Source organism: Biomphalaria glabrata, chromosome 12, assembly GCF_947242115.1.
Source record: "Biomphalaria glabrata chromosome 12, xgBioGlab47.1, whole genome shotgun sequence".
Classification (NCBI taxonomy): Eukaryota; Metazoa; Mollusca; class Gastropoda; family Planorbidae; genus Biomphalaria; species Biomphalaria glabrata.
The window spans coordinates 5,434,475-5,451,691 of NC_074722.1; the positions used below are offsets into that span (position 1 = coordinate 5,434,475).

At 39.8% G+C, this 17,217-nt stretch overlaps 2 protein-coding genes across 6 annotated transcripts in view; one reads left to right on the forward strand and one right to left on the reverse strand.

Moving 5' to 3' along the window:
• The window catches only part of LOC106073705 (matrix metalloproteinase-2-like), a 153,656-nt gene that overhangs the window by 52,846 nt on the left and 83,593 nt on the right, over nucleotides 1–17,217 (forward strand). The window lies entirely within an intron of this gene.
• Nucleotides 1,391–8,018, reverse strand: LOC129921970 (uncharacterized). 2 transcript variants are annotated; one of them, XR_008773893.1, is made up of 2 exons: nucleotides 3,058–8,018; nucleotides 1,391–2,270 (listed from the first exon to the last, which is right to left on the reverse strand). XR_008773893.1 is itself a non-coding variant. In XM_056005425.1 (2 exons), the coding sequence occupies exon 2, from the start codon at nucleotides 5,679–5,681 to the stop codon at nucleotides 3,828–3,830; it is 1,854 nt and encodes a 617-aa protein (XP_055861400.1). In that variant the 5' UTR covers nucleotides 5,682–6,929; nucleotides 7,717–8,018; the 3' UTR covers nucleotides 1,391–3,827. The 2 variants fall into 2 exon arrangements, 1 of the variants encoding a protein (XP_055861400.1); XM_056005425.1 differs by having other exon boundaries at nucleotides 1,391–6,929; nucleotides 7,717–8,018.

Below are 17,217 nucleotides of genomic sequence, written 5' to 3' on the forward strand. Positions count from 1 at the left end.
AGATTTCCTATACAAACATTTTGAACATTCAAATATTCTATACAAACATTTTGAACATCCAGATTTCCTATACAAACATTTTGAACATTCAAATATTCTATACAAACATTATGAACATTCAAATATTCTATACAAACATTATGAACATCTCGAAACCAAAGTCCCGAATCTCTTGTCAAACAGTTTGTGGGAAAGACAATGGCTAACTCCCAGAATCCACACCGGAGAATAAATCTCTTATTGATCCTGGACTTTTTCATTCTGGTCACTTGTCCTCTCCCCCCCCCACCCCTCCTCCCGTAAGTCTTTGACCATAGAATCTGGACGCGGTAATCGAGTACGTAAACTTACCTTACACTCTGCCGCTTGAATAGGGGCGGTATCGATCTCTTTCCAGGTTTATAACCCAAAATAGCTTCGTGCCAGAACGATACAGCTTCCGCCCAAGCGATATGCTGACCTTGACCCAGGAGCCATTGGCAACGGACGTATCAAATATCCGACTGCGGTACGGCGATCCCTGCGACAGTTGTTAAACTCTCGTGTTACATACGTCTGAACCTCCCGTGGACGTCTGGCAGTGGTATCGATTTGGATCTTAAAAGTCTTATTGTTGTAGATGGACAACACATGCCATTGTGTTGCTTTCCCTAATTCAACCTTCCAATTTACACAATGTGTTAAGAAAAAAAGGGGTGACTGTGGTCACTGGTCACTGTGCCATGTTACACAATAGGGCACGTTTAACACGGTGGTTAAATGAAGAGGTGTGCTCTACAGGGAATAGGGTTTTGTGTAGGGAATAAAAATATTATCTAGGGATTTTGTTATGTAGAGATTATTGTAAGGCAGGGCCGAACAACTGAAGAGAACAGCACACTATTTTTCCCTTGGCAGTGTGAAAAAAGAGCTTACAGCTCAGCAGCTTAAAGCTGGCTAGAAGAAGAATGTAGGGATTATGTTATAGGAAATTATGTTACGTAGGGAATAAAGTTTTGTAAGGATTATGTTATATAGGGAAATATAGAGGGGTTATGTTATATAGGGAAATATAGAGGGGTTATGTTATATAGGGAAATATAGAGGGGTTATGTTATATAGGGAAATATAGAGGGGTTATGTTATATAGGGAAATATAGAGGGGTTATGTTATATAGGGAAATATAGAGGGGTTATGTTATATAGGGAAATATAGAGGGGTTATGTTATATAGGGAAATATAGAGGGGTTATGTTATATAGGGAAATATAGAGGGGTTATGTTATATAGGGAAATATAGAGGGGTTATGTTATATAGGGAAATATAGAGGGGTTATGTTATATAGGGAAATATAGAGGGGTTATGTTATATAGGGAAATATAGAGGGGTTATGTTATATAGGGTGTGACGAGATGTTAATTAGTTAATATTTGGCTTGTTTATTTATGTCTAGGGGAAATTTTATTAATTTTATCCCGCTCACATATAAGATTTTGTACAGGCACACCGCAACTAACAGTAAGAACAGACCAATATTATACGTTTAAAAATAAAATAATTTAATAAATGAAAGTTTACAGGAGATAAATGATTAAATAAAATTATAATTAAGAAAATAAAAGAAGTAAAGATGCTAATATCTAAAATAACTGTTCATCATGGATTGCTAATTATTGAGTGATTGGAGGAGAAGAATGTTCCTATGTCTGCTACTTATTTTTCTTAGCTGCTAGCCCGTGGGTCGTCTTCTGGCGGTCGAAGGACTGGCACTCAGAAGGATGAGTCATCCGGCTCTGTCTTAGGACGTCGGCTCGGGATGTTCTCTATGCTATAGGCAAGCTGGCTCTAGGGTGAGGCCGCTGCCTGTTTAGCAATAGAGATGGTTGGTGCTGCAGACTAAGTTGTAGTGGGACGATCTCTCAGCTGTGATCTCTAGCTCGTAGAGAGCCGTGCTAACTCAACACCAATTTGTCTTCTGCTGCGAAGGTTGCTCTAATCTGTCGGCATTAGGCAATAACTATTGGGCAGTGGACAGTTTGGGCCGGGTACTGGGCAGATGATACTGGGCAGTATAGGGCACTGTGGACACTGGGCAATATGTTAAGGCCAAGGACAGTAGGCGATGCCTTCTTGCTAACAGGTATGTAATGGGGGGGGGGGTGTATCTGGTGTGGTCTGCCTCGGTTACAGCTTTCTATGGAGATCTGGTAGTTGTAGCAATCGTGCGTAGTAACCAGGGGTAGCAATCAGGGGTAGCAATCAGGGGTAGCAACCAGGGGTAGCAACCAGGCTGGGGATAAGAAAGACAATTAGGAACCTCCTAAAGGTATTGAGCAGGGATTCCCATATGCCTTGCAATCATTCAGATGTAGGCATTGGTATCAATCCCAATAAGGCATTTAAGACAATCATGTATAAAATCTTAAAGCATGCGTATAACTCAATAGCAAACAAAATACAGGTAAGATAACTACAGTAAATGTGTCATCATATAATGTAGGATGATACTAGCTAAGATTCATCCATTAAATGAGATTACGGCAATAAGTAATCAGTTACAGTAAAATGGGGAATGAGCATATTATATACTAAAGGATAAGATGAAAATAAAATATTAGGGATATGGCTACAGTAATAAGTGTTTGATATAGTTAATCAAAATTACATTCATCCAAGGAACTATAAGTTCACAAGGGTGGGAGACATAATAACATGTTTGAGGGATATACAACAGAAATGTGAAATGACTAATTTCACATGGGCTCTGTAAGTTTAGAGCACTGTGATCTAAGTTCTTAGACAGTACTTAGATTCACGAAAGGTTATTGTTTACATCCATCACTAAAATACAGGAATGGAGAAACATAACAAAATCATATATAATAACTATGGTTTCAAATGTAGACAACCATAGCGGCATTAGTATTACTATATGAAGATATAGTATCGACATAAAATAGTACAATGTACATACATAGTAAAGTCATAATGTAATGACGGGGAACGTGGTTGTGTACTAGTGTGTACTCACACATTCCTATGAGATAAAATGAGTATAGTAAAATGTTTACACTTACCCGTTTGTCCCTAATGAAATCTCACAACTAAACTTCCTAACAGAGGAGACTGTAAGAATCCTAGCGGGCCTAACTTGGAATGCTTTGGTCTCTCTATATATAGTTGGGGCATTTTGTTTAACGGGTGGGGAAGATAGCTAGCTGATTTTCTCACATGTATCTATGTACTGGGCATGTCAGGCGTCATGTCCGATTTATGGCCTGTACCGTGAGAGTAGGGACTAAGGTGAATATGCATTTGTCCAGCCCGATTGCAACGCTATTCTTAGAGCGATGCGTATTCTGCGGGGGGGGGGGGGGGGAGGGGGGAGAAATAGGTGTGAAAAGTTATTAGTCCGCAGCGCGTAGCGCAGGTGAAGCGAATATTGTGTGTGTGGGTCACCTGTCCAGCGGTCAAAAACTAAAAGTTAGCCCTGGAGAAGCTAGTTAATGTTTTATGTCGAGATTCGTCCCGTGAGAAACGTGCGAGGGGGGATAAATCCTACAAGAAATTAGTTATGGGTGGACAAGAAAATAATTGTTTAAGTTAAAAATTAAGTTTCTCACGGTTTGCTGGGAAAAACTAAAATGAACTTATGTATGCAAGTTTCGTATCGTCACATACCCACCCACTTAAAAAGTATTCGCAGAATACTATTAGTACTTGCATATAAGTTTCATTTGAGCTTTGTCGTTGTCCAGTCTAATTGTCCTAAGGGGAAAAAAAAATGAATCTGAATTCGAGGACCGGTTCGTAAGGGAGATTGGGCGTCCAGGTATCCGTTTTAAGTCTAATTTCGATCCCACCGTGGACTGTTGTGTTTGGGTGGAGAATAACGTGACCTGTGGTTGAGGTCAGGTTTGTTTGGGTACCTGTGCGTCCTACCTGAAGCAGTGGGGGGTGATGGGGAGGAGTTGCAACATGATGGACTGGGCGGGAATCGGTGGTGACTACCACCTTTGTGATTCCATGCAGGTATCATATTTATACGTGGGGGCCAAGATTGTTGACCATACCAACGCCGTCTGACACTGTCAATGCCAGGAATTAGGGGTTTAATTTCCTTAGTTCGGTTGAACTGAGGTGTTGAGTGATGGCGCCCAGTGTTTGACTGATTTGGGCCATCCTTCTGTCTAGTCGTTCTACCGACTGGCAGGGAAAAATATGGCTTCTTGACATTTCCTAATGGTACGTATTGGGAGCCAAGAATAAAGTCGTACACGGGTGACTCCATAACAGCGGCGTTTATGGTCCCGTGCACGTATCGACATTCTACATGAACCCTCGCTATGGGCAAGACCATTGGAGGTGTAGTTTTGTCGACGGTTTGGATCTCTACCGTTTCACCGGTGAGATCTGCCGAATCAATCAGCGCTTCCCTTATTATGGAAGTAAAAGAGCAGGCTGTATCAAACATGATATAAGTTTGAACGCCGTTTATTAGGGCCTGCTCTACACCTGGGGGTGATGTAGAGGGGTGTGGCGGTACACATGGGATTTGAGGGTCTACAGGGTTACCAGTCTTGAGCCGTCGAACGGTCGTCAGGGCCGATACGACGTGTGGGGCATGTTGTTGTTGAGTCCTCCTGTCGTCACGCGTGTTATGTGAGTCACGGTGAGGGGGGTGGTAGGAATTATTCTGGCGTGATTGATGGGGAGGGCGGTTCGACTGGTTGGATGGGTGTTGTGAAGGGACACGTGCCTGGTTGTTTTGATTTTGGTTGTGAGGTGTGGGCTGGGCAGGGGAGGTTTCGCTAGATTGTGGTTCTGTTACGGGTGTCTTAGCTTTCTGGTCTCGTCTGGCAGCTATGTATCGGTCTGCAGCAATTGCAATGTCAGAAGGGTCAGTCGCCTGTTGCTCATTGACATATATTCGAGTTTCCTGCGTTAGGCAGTCTCGAAGCTGCTCAGCCAGAATAAGGTTTCTAAGACCTTCAAATGTTTCGGGCATTTTGCTGAGGGCTAGCCATTTTCCGAGGTATTTGTCCAGCCTGTCGCAAAGATTGACATAAGTTTCTTTGCGCTCAAGGCGGGACCCTCGAAACTTCTTATGGTATGAATCAGAGGTTAGCTCAAATTGAACCAATAGTGCCTCTTTTAGGGCTTCAAAGTCCTCCCGTTGGTATGAGGGGAGCTTTGTGTAAGCCTCGTAAGCTTTGCCTCGAAGGCATTGCGCTAGTCTAAAACACCACCTATCCTTGGGCAAGCTATAATAGCGTGCCACCTCTTCGAATCGTGTTAAGTAAACCTCAACACTTTCGCTCTTCTCATCGAAGGGCTCGAAGGGGATGTTTGGTGAGCTACTTGAGGACCCTTGGCTGGAAGCTGGGCTAGCAGGCTGAGAATCGGCTACTGTGCGAGCCGTCTCATTCTCTTGAGCTATTCTAGCTCTTTCGGTTGCCTGTCTCTCCCGCTCCATGGCTAACTCGTGCTCATGTTTTTCTTTATCTTTGGCTAGCTCGTGCTCATTTTTCTCCCTCTCTATTGCTAACTCGAATTCTCGTCTCTCCCACTCATCCAACTTTTGTCGGATGTAGTCAGAGCGACTTGGACCCTCTAACTCTAACAATGCCGCTGTCTCTGTCAGTTCCTGTATTTTAAGCTTTCTGTCAGAGTCAGTCTTGGATCTAGTATTGCTGGCCATTATTTATGAGAGAAATGAATGGGGGACTAATAAGACTGAAAGGATGGATAGTACTTGAGAAAAAGAAATAGATGATGCCCGTATGAAACAACCACGTTGCCCGTAATAATAATATAATATTAAGCACAGTAATGCTACTTAAAATAACCACAAATAATAATATTATACAAAGTTGATATGTGATAACATCTAAAGTAAGATAGATATAATATAAAGACTCTAGTAACACTCTTCACTCCGTTTGCAATCCGTTACTTTAAGATAATGAAAGTATGTTAAATTTAGGAAAGTTCTACTGCTGTATGCCTGTGCCTGTCTAATATAGGATTCTAGTTTCAGATCCCGGACGGGCCCCCATTTATATGTGACGAGATGTTAATTAGTTAATATTTGGCTTGTTTATTTATGTCTAGGGGAAATTTTATTAATTTTATCCCGCTCACATATAAGATTTTGTACAGGCACACCGCAACTAACAGTAAGAACAGACCAATATTATACGTTTAAAAATAAAATAATTTAATAAATGAAAGTTTACAGGAGATAAATGATTAAATAAAATTATAATTAAGAAAATAAAAGAAGTAAAGATGCTAATATCTAAAATAACTGTTCATCATGGATTGCTAATTATTGAGTGATTGGAGGAGAAGAATGTTCCTATGTCTGCTACTTATTTTTCTTAGCTGCTAGCCCGTGGGTCGTCTTCTGGCGGTCGAAGGACTGGCACTCAGAAGGATGAGTCATCCGGCTCTGTCTTAGGACGTCGGCTCGGGATGTTCTCTATGCTATAGGCAAGCTGGCTCTAGGGTGAGGCCGCTGCCTGTTTAGCAATAGAGATGGTTGGTGCTGCAGACTAAGTTGTAGTGGGACGATCTCTCAGCTGTGATCTCTAGCTCGTAGAGAGCCGTGCTAACTCAACACCAATTTGTCTTCTGCTGCGAAGGTTGCTCTAATCTGTCGGCATTAGGCAATAACTATTGGGCAGTGGACAGTTTGGGCCGGGTACTGGGCAGATGATACTGGGCAGTATAGGGCACTGTGGACACTGGGCAATATGTTAAGGCCAAGGACAGTAGGCGATGCCTTCTTGCTAACAGGTATGTAATGGGGGGGGGTGTATCTGGTGTGGTCTGCCTCGGTTACAGCTTTCTATGGAGATCTGGTAGTTGTAGCAATCGTGCGTAGTAACCAGGGGTAGCAATCAGGGGTAGCAATCAGGGGTAGCAACCAGGGGTAGCAACCAGGCTGGGGATAAGAAAGACAATTAGGAACCTCCTAAAGGTATTGAGCAGGGATTCCCATATGCCTTGCAATCATTCAGATGTAGGCATTGGTATCAATCCCAATAAGGCATTTAAGACAATCATGTATAAAATCTTAAAGCATGCGTATAACTCAATAGCAAACAAAATACAGGTAAGATAACTACAGTAAATGTGTCATCATATAATGTAGGATGATACTAGCTAAGATTCATCCATTAAATGAGATTACGGCAATAAGTAATCAGTTACAGTAAAATGGGGAATGAGCATATTATATACTAAAGGATAAGATGAAAATAAAATATTAGGGATATGGCTACAGTAATAAGTGTTTGATATAGTTAATCAAAATTACATTCATCCAAGGAACTATAAGTTCACAAGGGTGGGAGACATAATAACATGTTTGAGGGATATACAACAGAAATGTGAAATGACTAATTTCACATGGGCTCTGTAAGTTTAGAGCACTGTGATCTAAGTTCTTAGACAGTACTTAGATTCACGAAAGGTTATTGTTTACATCCATCACTAAAATACAGGAATGGAGAAACATAACAAAATCATATATAATAACTATGGTTTCAAATGTAGACAACCATAGCGGCATTAGTATTACTATATGAAGATATAGTATCGACATAAAATAGTACAATGTACATACATAGTAAAGTCATAATGTAATGACGGGGAACGTGGTTGTGTACTAGTGTGTACTCACACATTCCTATGAGATAAAATGAGTATAGTAAAATGTTTACACTTACCCGTTTGTCCCTAATGAAATCTCACAACTAAACTTCCTAACAGAGGAGACTGTAAGAATCCTAGCGGGCCTAACTTGGAATGCTTTGGTCTCTCTATATATAGTTGGGGCATTTTGTTTAACGGGTGGGGAAGATAGCTAGCTGATTTTCTCACATGTATCTATGTACTGGGCATGTCAGGCGTCATGTCCGATTTATGGCCTGTACCGTGAGAGTAGGGACTAAGGTGAATATGCATTTGTCCAGCCCGATTGCAACGCTATTCTTAGAGCGATGCGTATTCTGCGGGGGGGGGGGGGGGGGAGGGGGGAGAAATAGGTGTGAAAAGTTATTAGTCCGCAGCGCGTAGCGCAGGTGAAGCGAATATTGTGTGTGTGGGTCACCTGTCCAGCGGTCAAAAACTAAAAGTTAGCCCTGGAGAAGCTAGTTAATGTTTTATGTCGAGATTCGTCCCGTGAGAAACGTGCGAGGGGGGATAAATCCTACAAGAAATTAGTTATGGGTGGACAAGAAAATAATTGTTTAAGTTAAAAATTAAGTTTCTCACGGTTTGCTGGGAAAAACTAAAATGAACTTATGTATGCAAGTTTCGTATCGTCACATAGGGAAATATAGAGGGGTTATGTTATATAGGGAAATATAGAGGGGTTATGTTATATAGGGAAATATAGAGGGGTTATGTTATATAGGGAAATATAGAGGGGTTATGTTATATAAGGAAATATAGAGGGGTTATGTTATGTAGGGAAATATAGAGGGGTTATGTTATATAGGGAAATATAGAGGGGTTATGTTATATAGGGAAATATAGAGGGGTTATGTTATATAGGGAAATATAGAGGGGTTATGTTATATAAGGAAATATAGAGGGGTTATGTTATGTAGGGAAATATAGATGGGTTATGTTATGTAGGGAAATATAGATGGGTTATGTTATATAGGGAAATATAGAGGGGTTATGTTATATAGGGAAATATAGAGGGGTTATGTTATATAAGGAAATATAGAGGGGTTATGTTATGTAGGGAAATATAGATGGGTTATGTTATGTAGGGAAATATAGATGGGTTATGTTATATAGGGAAATATAGAGGGGTTATGTTATATAGGGAAATATAGAGGGGTTATGTTATATAGGGAAATATAGAGGGGTTATGTTATATAGGGAAATATAGAGGGGTTATGTTATATAGGGAAATATAGAGGGGTTATGTTATGTAGGGAAATATAGATGGGTTATGTTATGTAGGGAAATATAGATGGGTTATGTTATATAAGGAAATATAGATGGGTTATGTTATGTAGGGAAATATAGATGGGTTATGTTATATAAGGAAATATAGAGGGGTTATGTTATGTAGGGGATTCTCTTATGTGGCGGATTGTTATATGTGAGGTATTGTATTACATAGGGAACCGTATTATTCAGGGAATAATTATATAGGACATAGGACTATTAGAAAAACTATTATATAGGAAACCTTGACAAGTTTTTGTGTCGCTGTGAGTCAGGACAATAACTGCTACATTTACGACATATTTAAAATGTGGAAATATAATTTTGAAACAGCTAAGTCAAATGAGAGACACGTCTCAATGCTTTTAGATGATATTGTGTAGCTGCAGTCCATAAACTTCTGCCGAGCTAAATGGCAGCCACAATACATTCAATTAGTCTAGCTAATGTTACAAGCTGACTTCTGACCCCCCCCCCCCCCCCCCCCAAAGTCCAGTCCCAGAGGCCACGGTCCAAGCTTGATGTATGACTGCCATTCTGTCCCCTGCACACTAGTGTAGCTCCTAATTAATTTTTTTTTTTTTCTCTCTCTCTCTTTCTCTTCTGTCACACAATGAAGAAAACTGGTGCTTTCAAGATAGAGCGATAACAAATGAATGACCACAATGAGTCTGGTCTCCTTGGTTACCGAAATAATTAGGTCAGACCAATTAGTAAGAAGCTAAGAACTAATCGTCGGAGCGTAGAGCGAGTCCGGCGACAGCGCTTAAACTCTGGAAGCAGCATTAACCGCAGGGCGTGGATCTAGTTTTACGGTGCATTCATTCAGACATTGTACGTGTCGCGTTGGTCTATTTTGTGTATTTGGCAAAATAACGGCGCATTCATAATCCACGGGAAAGCGTGATATTTCGACGTAAGAATTGACGTGTTTAGCAAGCAAAACATAAAGAAATATAGGCATACTAAAAAAAAAAAACAGAAACTACTGTACATTTAAAGTAATATCTATAATTAGAATTTAAATATGTACATATCTATATATATATTATATATTTATATTTATAGCTTTTATAAAGCGCTACTTTCATGCTTATAGCATGCTCAGAGCGCTTTTGGTCCAATCTCATTTGTGGACCAGTGGGGGGGGGGAGATGGGGGTATCTAGGAGTTGGTTTTCCGTGCTGCCTTTAGGCACTCAGTAAACACAACTCTGCCCGAGTCGCTTGTCGAACCTCGAGACCCCTTCTAGGTAGTCAAGCCAAGCCAAGTTCAGTGCTTTACACTTCACTTCTGCTTTACACTTCACTTCTGCTTTACACTTCATTTCTGCTTTACACTTCATTTCTGCTTTACACTTCATTTCTGCTTTACACTGCACTTCTGCTTTACATTTCATTTCTGCTTTACACTTGACTTCTGCTTTACACTTCACTTCTGCTTTACACTTCACTTCTGCTTTACACATATAATTAATATCTAAACAACACAAAACAACTATAGAATAATATAGGGAAGATACGTTTATTCTTGATGGTATATCAGTAAGCAGCAGTTTAAAACTTGTGTCTATGACTTCCTGCTTCTTGTAGCGCCGTCTGGTGGCTAGGTACACGTGCATGTCTAATTAAACTGGCCCGTAGCGGCTTAATTAGGCATTGTGGGAAGACGCTTTTAAGGGCCGTATTGCACAGCTTCACTGACTGGACATGTCCTGTGGAAAGAGGATTGGACATCGCTGGTCTACACAATACACAGGAACTTCTGGGTTTCGAGACATCTGTAATAGAGATGTAACAAAGTACATAGGTTGGGATCTTTCCCAGACAGGAGTTTGTTCAGACGCAGATGGAGGCAAGCGTCCAAAGGACCACAGTTCCAAGAGTCATTTCCTAGGATAATTATGAAGAAGAAGAAATATGTCCAGTTAAATATATGGTCTAAATGTTCTTCCCCCCCCCCCGAAGAATGATACACGTTTCAGTTCTGCTTTACACATCACTTCTGCTTTACACATCACTTCTGCTTTACACATCACTTCTGCTTTAAACTTCACTTCTGCTTTAGGCTTGACTTCTGTTGTACACTTCACTTCTGCTTTACACTTCACTTCTGCTTTACACTTCACTTCTGTTGTACACTTCACTTCTGCTTTACACTTCACTTCTTCTTTACACTTCATTTCTGCTTTACACTTCACTTCTGCTTTACACTTCACTTCTGCTTTACAATTCACTTCTGCTTTAAACTTCACTTCTGCTTTACAATTCACTTCTGCTTTATACTTCACTTCTGCTTTAGGCTTGACTTCTGCTTTACAATTCACTTCTGCTTTATACTTCACTTCTGCTTTACACTTCACTTCTGCTTTACACTTCACTTCTGCTTTACACTTCTCTTATGCTTTACACTTCACTTCTGCTTTACACTTCTTTTATGCTTTACACTTCTCTTATGCTTTACAATTCACTTCTGCTTTACACTTCACTTCTGCTTTAGGCTTGACTTCTGCTTTACAATTCACTTCTGCTTTAAACTTCACTTCTGCTTTACAATTCACTTCTGCTTTATACTTCACTTCTGCTTTAGGCTTGACTTCTGCTTTACAATTCACTTCTGCTTTATACTTCTCTTATGCTTTACAATTCACTTCTGCTTTATACTTCACTTCTGCTTTATACTTCACTTCTGCTTTACACTTCACTTCTGCTTTACACTTCACTTCTGCTTTATACTTCACTTTTGCTTTAATGAAAATTTAAATGACTACGTTGGCGATCTCATTTACCCAAACACTCTGCACTGAGGGAAGGGGCTGTGGGAGGTTGGGTGAATCGCTTAAAACCTTGGGCAGATTTTACGTAACAAGTTCTTTGCACAACTGACCTCTGACCCACCAAACTCTTCAATTACCAAAACAGCCGTCTTTCCAGAACCTCATTTTCTTTAAATAAAAAAAAAAGTAAGAGAAGGGGGGGGGGTCATAGGGAGGGGTGAACTCCATCACTTCCCAGCAGCCACCACTGTGTTTACATGTACACCAGGAAGTCGGCATCCGGTGCTCCCTCAGTCGCGCCCCCCCCCCCCTAAAACCGTCCAACGTTAGGCGCTATAGCACTCACCCCTACCCCGCACCCACCCCTTAATACTCCATTCTCTAGCCTATATATTGTAAGACCTTTCTACCACCTTCAACCCAGGTCACGAGATGTGGAGGCAGCAAAACATCCATTCGGTGTTTAAAATTCTAATAAACCCCCACCCCATCGATTCCGATAATAAATAAAAACATTGTTCGATTTTTCTGAATAGTGATTGATTAGACGTCTAGGTTGGACCAGTGGGAAATTAATGACTCAACAATCGTGTTCTGACAATACTGACATACAATTAATAGACACAACTCGGAATAACATTTTTTTATCCAAGTTTAATAGCTTGGTAGTAGCAGGCTGGAGGCTAGTCAAAGTAGTTTGTGTTCATTTTTTTAACCAGCACGCTATTCAAAATAGGGAGTTGGCTGGCTGAGTGGTAGCCTACAATCGCTAGGCTCCACAACTAACGCATCTAGGGTTCGAATCCAGAAGAAGACCTGAATTTAGAAATTCGGGATTTTGAGGACAGTCCATCCAACTCGTATTGGTACCTGACATTAGTTGTGGAAAGTAAATGCGGTGAGTCGTTGTGCTGGCTACAATGTCACCCTCGTCAACCGTTGGCCAAAGAAAAAAAAGTGAGATTTGTCTCACAAGGGTACCTTTACTTATTTTGCTATTCCAAATTTTTTTTTTCCGGTTTCGTTTGGATGTCTGATGTCTAGGCTTTAAAAAAAAAAGCATATCAAGTTTGCAGTATTGTTTTTATGTTTGTGTGTGTGTGTAGTTATATTGACCAATGGTCTATGGCAGTGTTTCCCAAATTCTGTTCCTCGGAACCATAAGTTCGTGAAGGCCTGAAGGCCCTGGGTAAAATAAACAGGGTGGCCCCAGAGGAAATAAACAAAATATTAAGACCGAAAATTATGCAATGAATTAAAAACCTTCCTTGTGTCTACATCTAAATCAACAAATAAGTTCAATTCGTATAACGCCGAGGGTATGGCACAAGAACTAGCACGATTCTTGATCACCAGACTAGAAATAACGTTTCGATATTTCACCAAAAGGAAGAAGCAATGATCTTCCAACATATGTAGTCAAATATAGAGCCATAAAGTTCTGCTATACTTCCAACATATGTAGTCAAATATAGAGCCATAAAGTTCTGTTATATTTCCAACATATGTAGTCTAATATAGAGCCATAAAGTTCTGCTATACTTCCAACATATGTAGTCAAATATAGAGCCATAAAGTTCTGCTATACTTCCAACATATGTAGTCAAATATAGAGCCATAAAGTTCTGCTATACTTCCAACATATGTAGTCAAATATAGAGCCATAAAGTTCCGCTATACTTCCAACATATGTAGTCAAATATAGAGCCATAAAGTTCTGCTATACTTCCAACATATGTAGTCAAATATAGAGCCATAAAGTTCTACCATGTCTGAGTTTTGATTCATGTTTCGCAATTTATTCCTTTAAAAATGTTCTCAGAGTCCTATGCCTAAAGCCGCCCTGATTGGAATAATTAACTAGTAGGCCGCCTCGTGAATTAATCTCTCTAAAAAGAAAAAGAGCAAAGTGTTCCGCTAAATACTTAGAATGTGCAAAGTGTTCCGTTACGGAAAAAGTTATGGAAACACTGGTCTAGGGTGAAAGTAGTGACCAATAATCTATATTGAAAGTGAAACGGCAATGGCGTCACGGTGAAATATGGAGCCAGATTGGACAGACCTGACACGTCTGGAGAAAGTGTGTGTGTGTGTGTGTAAGAACAATGAGCTTAATGAAGGTGTGGTCAGTTACTGCACGTCCGGTCCACTCGACGGATTGATCTAGTTCAGCATGACCTTATTAAACTCTATTCCAGCAAAAGACACTTAATTAAGTCAGTCGGCGGTTAATTAGCAGCTGGCCAAAATAGTATAGAAAGTATCATGTGAAACATGGTCATTAGTAATGGTCAGATGGTGGAAATTATGGACGGTGGGAATGACAGACATACTAGATGAACAGATGAACTGATAAGAACTTTGATAATATTCTCGAATACATGCATACACAAAACATAGACAGACAAACGCATAAATACATAAGCACATCATAATAATAATGATAATAATAATAATAAGGCTTGTCTTCGAGTCCGAAGATTGATGAGGAATGCAGTATTTCCTGTGGCTAAGCAGTCCCAGCTACATACCTACATATTTTGCCACATCAAGGGCAAGCATAACCATATATACATACATACGTAGTACATACAGACAGACACTCAGACAGACAAATAGATAGATAGATAGATAGACAGGTAGATAGATAGATGGATAGATAGATAGATAGATAGATAGATAGATAGATAGATAGATAGATAGATAGATAGATAGATAGATAGATAGATAGATAGATAGATAGATAGATAGATAGATAGATAGATAGATAGATAGATAGATAGATAGATAGAATATCATATAAAGAATAAAGACGATACAACTATCAGGAGAGAAAGACCGTGTCAGGGAGAGAGAAAGGGGGGGGGGTAAGTACTGACAGAGATGGCCCGATTTAAAGAGAGAGAGAGAGAGCTAGGGAGAAATAGAGAAAGAAGCAGTACATCTAGAAAGAGATTATATTGCTGCTGCACGTGCTATGTTCTCTCAGAAACGCAACTCAAGTGTGTGCCTTAGTCAAAAAGTGGTCAATACTTAGGTCAATACTTATGTGCACTCGAAAGAGAGAGAGAGAGAGAGAGAGAGAGAGAGAGAACGATGAGAGACAGGAGGGTGTGGGCTTAAGCCTTGCGTTAGTTCTCAGTCAGCGAGACATGCTCTGACCTAATTAGTGAACTCACCTTTATAAAGCTCCTAGCTGCGGTCGTAGAGAGCTGTCCTGATGTTTTATGAATGGGCTGATAGAAAAGACATGTGAGGGGGGTGGGGTCTGACATTTAGTTATCGTTCCTGATGCGGGAAATGTTATTTATAGCTCTCATCTTCATAATAAAAGGAGGGAATGAAAACAGAAATTAACATTCGAAAAACAAACAAAAAAACAACAAAAAAAACATGGGAAAAAAATTTATTCTTTTTTTTTTTTGAAGCGAAGTTTACCAAGTGAAATTTGTTCATTAAAAAAAATAATTCATGAACTCGACTAATGATACTTAAAATAAGAAAATAAGATAAGAAGATAAGATAAGTTTTAACAAACGTTTTTGTCCTTTGATCAGTTCTTTCAAGCATTTAAACTTTAAGCCAAGTCTTAGCGCTTACCCAGAAGTTCCACATTTAATAAAGTCTCAGTTTAAACCCAGAATTCCTTCCGTTCGAATAGTTTCAGATTATAACGTCTCAGTTTAAACCCAGAATTCCTGAATTCCTTCTATTCACATAATTTCAGATTATAACGTCTCAGTTTAAACCCAGAATTCCTTCTATTCACATAATTTCAGATTATAACGTCTCAGTTTAAACCCAGAATTCCTTCTATTCACATAGTCTCGTAGGAGATAATGAATGATTATCAGTTTCAGGTCAAAAAATGTATTTTTGGAATAATTATTTTTTTTTAGAGGAATGAGATATTTGAAAGCTTCCGGTAGCGCAGGTATAGTTTTTCTCTGATTTAAACTTGTTGATCTTTTGTTACTAAAAAGTTGAACATTGCTTTGTCCAAAAACAAGATCTACCAAGAACAGAAATGTGAATGTAGTAAAAAAAAAAAAGCGAAGTTCCCTTTTCAAACATTTCTATGGGGCAGATGATGTAAAGGTTATCGTGTTTCTGTGGCCCACGGTTAGCGATGGTGTTATGTGGCCAGCACAACGACCAACTGCCTTTACTATTCCCCAACTCATGTCAGGTACCCATTAGAACAGCAGTTCTCAACCTTTTAAGCTCGGCGACCCCTTTTTACAAACTCCCACTCTGCCGCGACCCCCCTCCCCACACTCACATACAGCAATAGAAGAATAGACAATAACAATCAATATTTTCGATGGTCTTAGGCGTTCCCTGGCAAATCGTCATTCGACCCCCAAGAGGGTCGCGACCCACAGGTTGAGAACCCCTGCATTAGAATGTTGTTGTCGCCCGTAGCAAAAAGAACCGCTTCCTTCTACCCACTACCCGCCATCTGTTTTCTATTTTCACTCATGGGCTACTTGGGAAAAGTTTACTTCTTTCAGACAACTTCCGTTTATGTTACGTCATCGTTACCTCATCGCATCCGGCCTTGACCTCGGCTTTTTTAAATACGACCTTTCCAGCTATTTCCCCTTTCCCAGATGCACATAGCAGGAGAGTCTTTTTAAAAAAAAAATATATGGACTTTGATTTTGAGAACTTACAAGAAATGAGCCAACAATTACAGTCGGAAAAGTTGAGAACTTACAAGAAATGAGCCAACAATTACAGTCGGAAAAGTTGAGAACTTACAAGAAATGAGCCAACAATTACAGTCGGAAAAGTTGAGAACTTACAAGAAATGAGCCAACAATTACAGTCGGAAAAGTTGAGAACTTACAAGAAATGAGCCAACAATTACAGTCGGAACAGTTGAGAACTTACAAGAAATTAGCCAACAATTACAGTCGGAACAGTTGAGAACTTACAAGAAATGAGCCAACAATTACAGTCGGAACAGTTGAGAACTTACAAGAAATGAGCCAATTACAGTCGGAAAAGTTGAGAACTTACAAGAAATGAGCCAACAATTACAGTCGGAACAGTTGAGAACTTACAAGAAATGAGCCAACAATTACAGTCGGAACAGTTGAGAACTTACAAGAAATTAGCCAACAATTACAGTCGGAACAGTTGAGAACTTACAAGAAATTAGCCAACAATTACAGTCGGAACAGTTGAGAACTTACAAGAAATTAGCCAACAATTACAGTCGGAACAGTTGAGAACTTACAAGAAATTAGCCAACAATTACAGTCGGAAAAGTTGAGAACTTACAAGAAATTAGCCAACAATTACAGTCGGAACAGTTGAGAACTTACAAGAAATGAGCCAACAATTACAGTCGGAACAGTTGAGAACTTACAAGAAATTAGCCAACAATTACAGTCGGAACAGTTGAGAACTTACAAGAAATGAGCCAACAATTACAGTCGGAAAAGTTGAGAACTTACAAGAAATGAGCCAACAATTACAG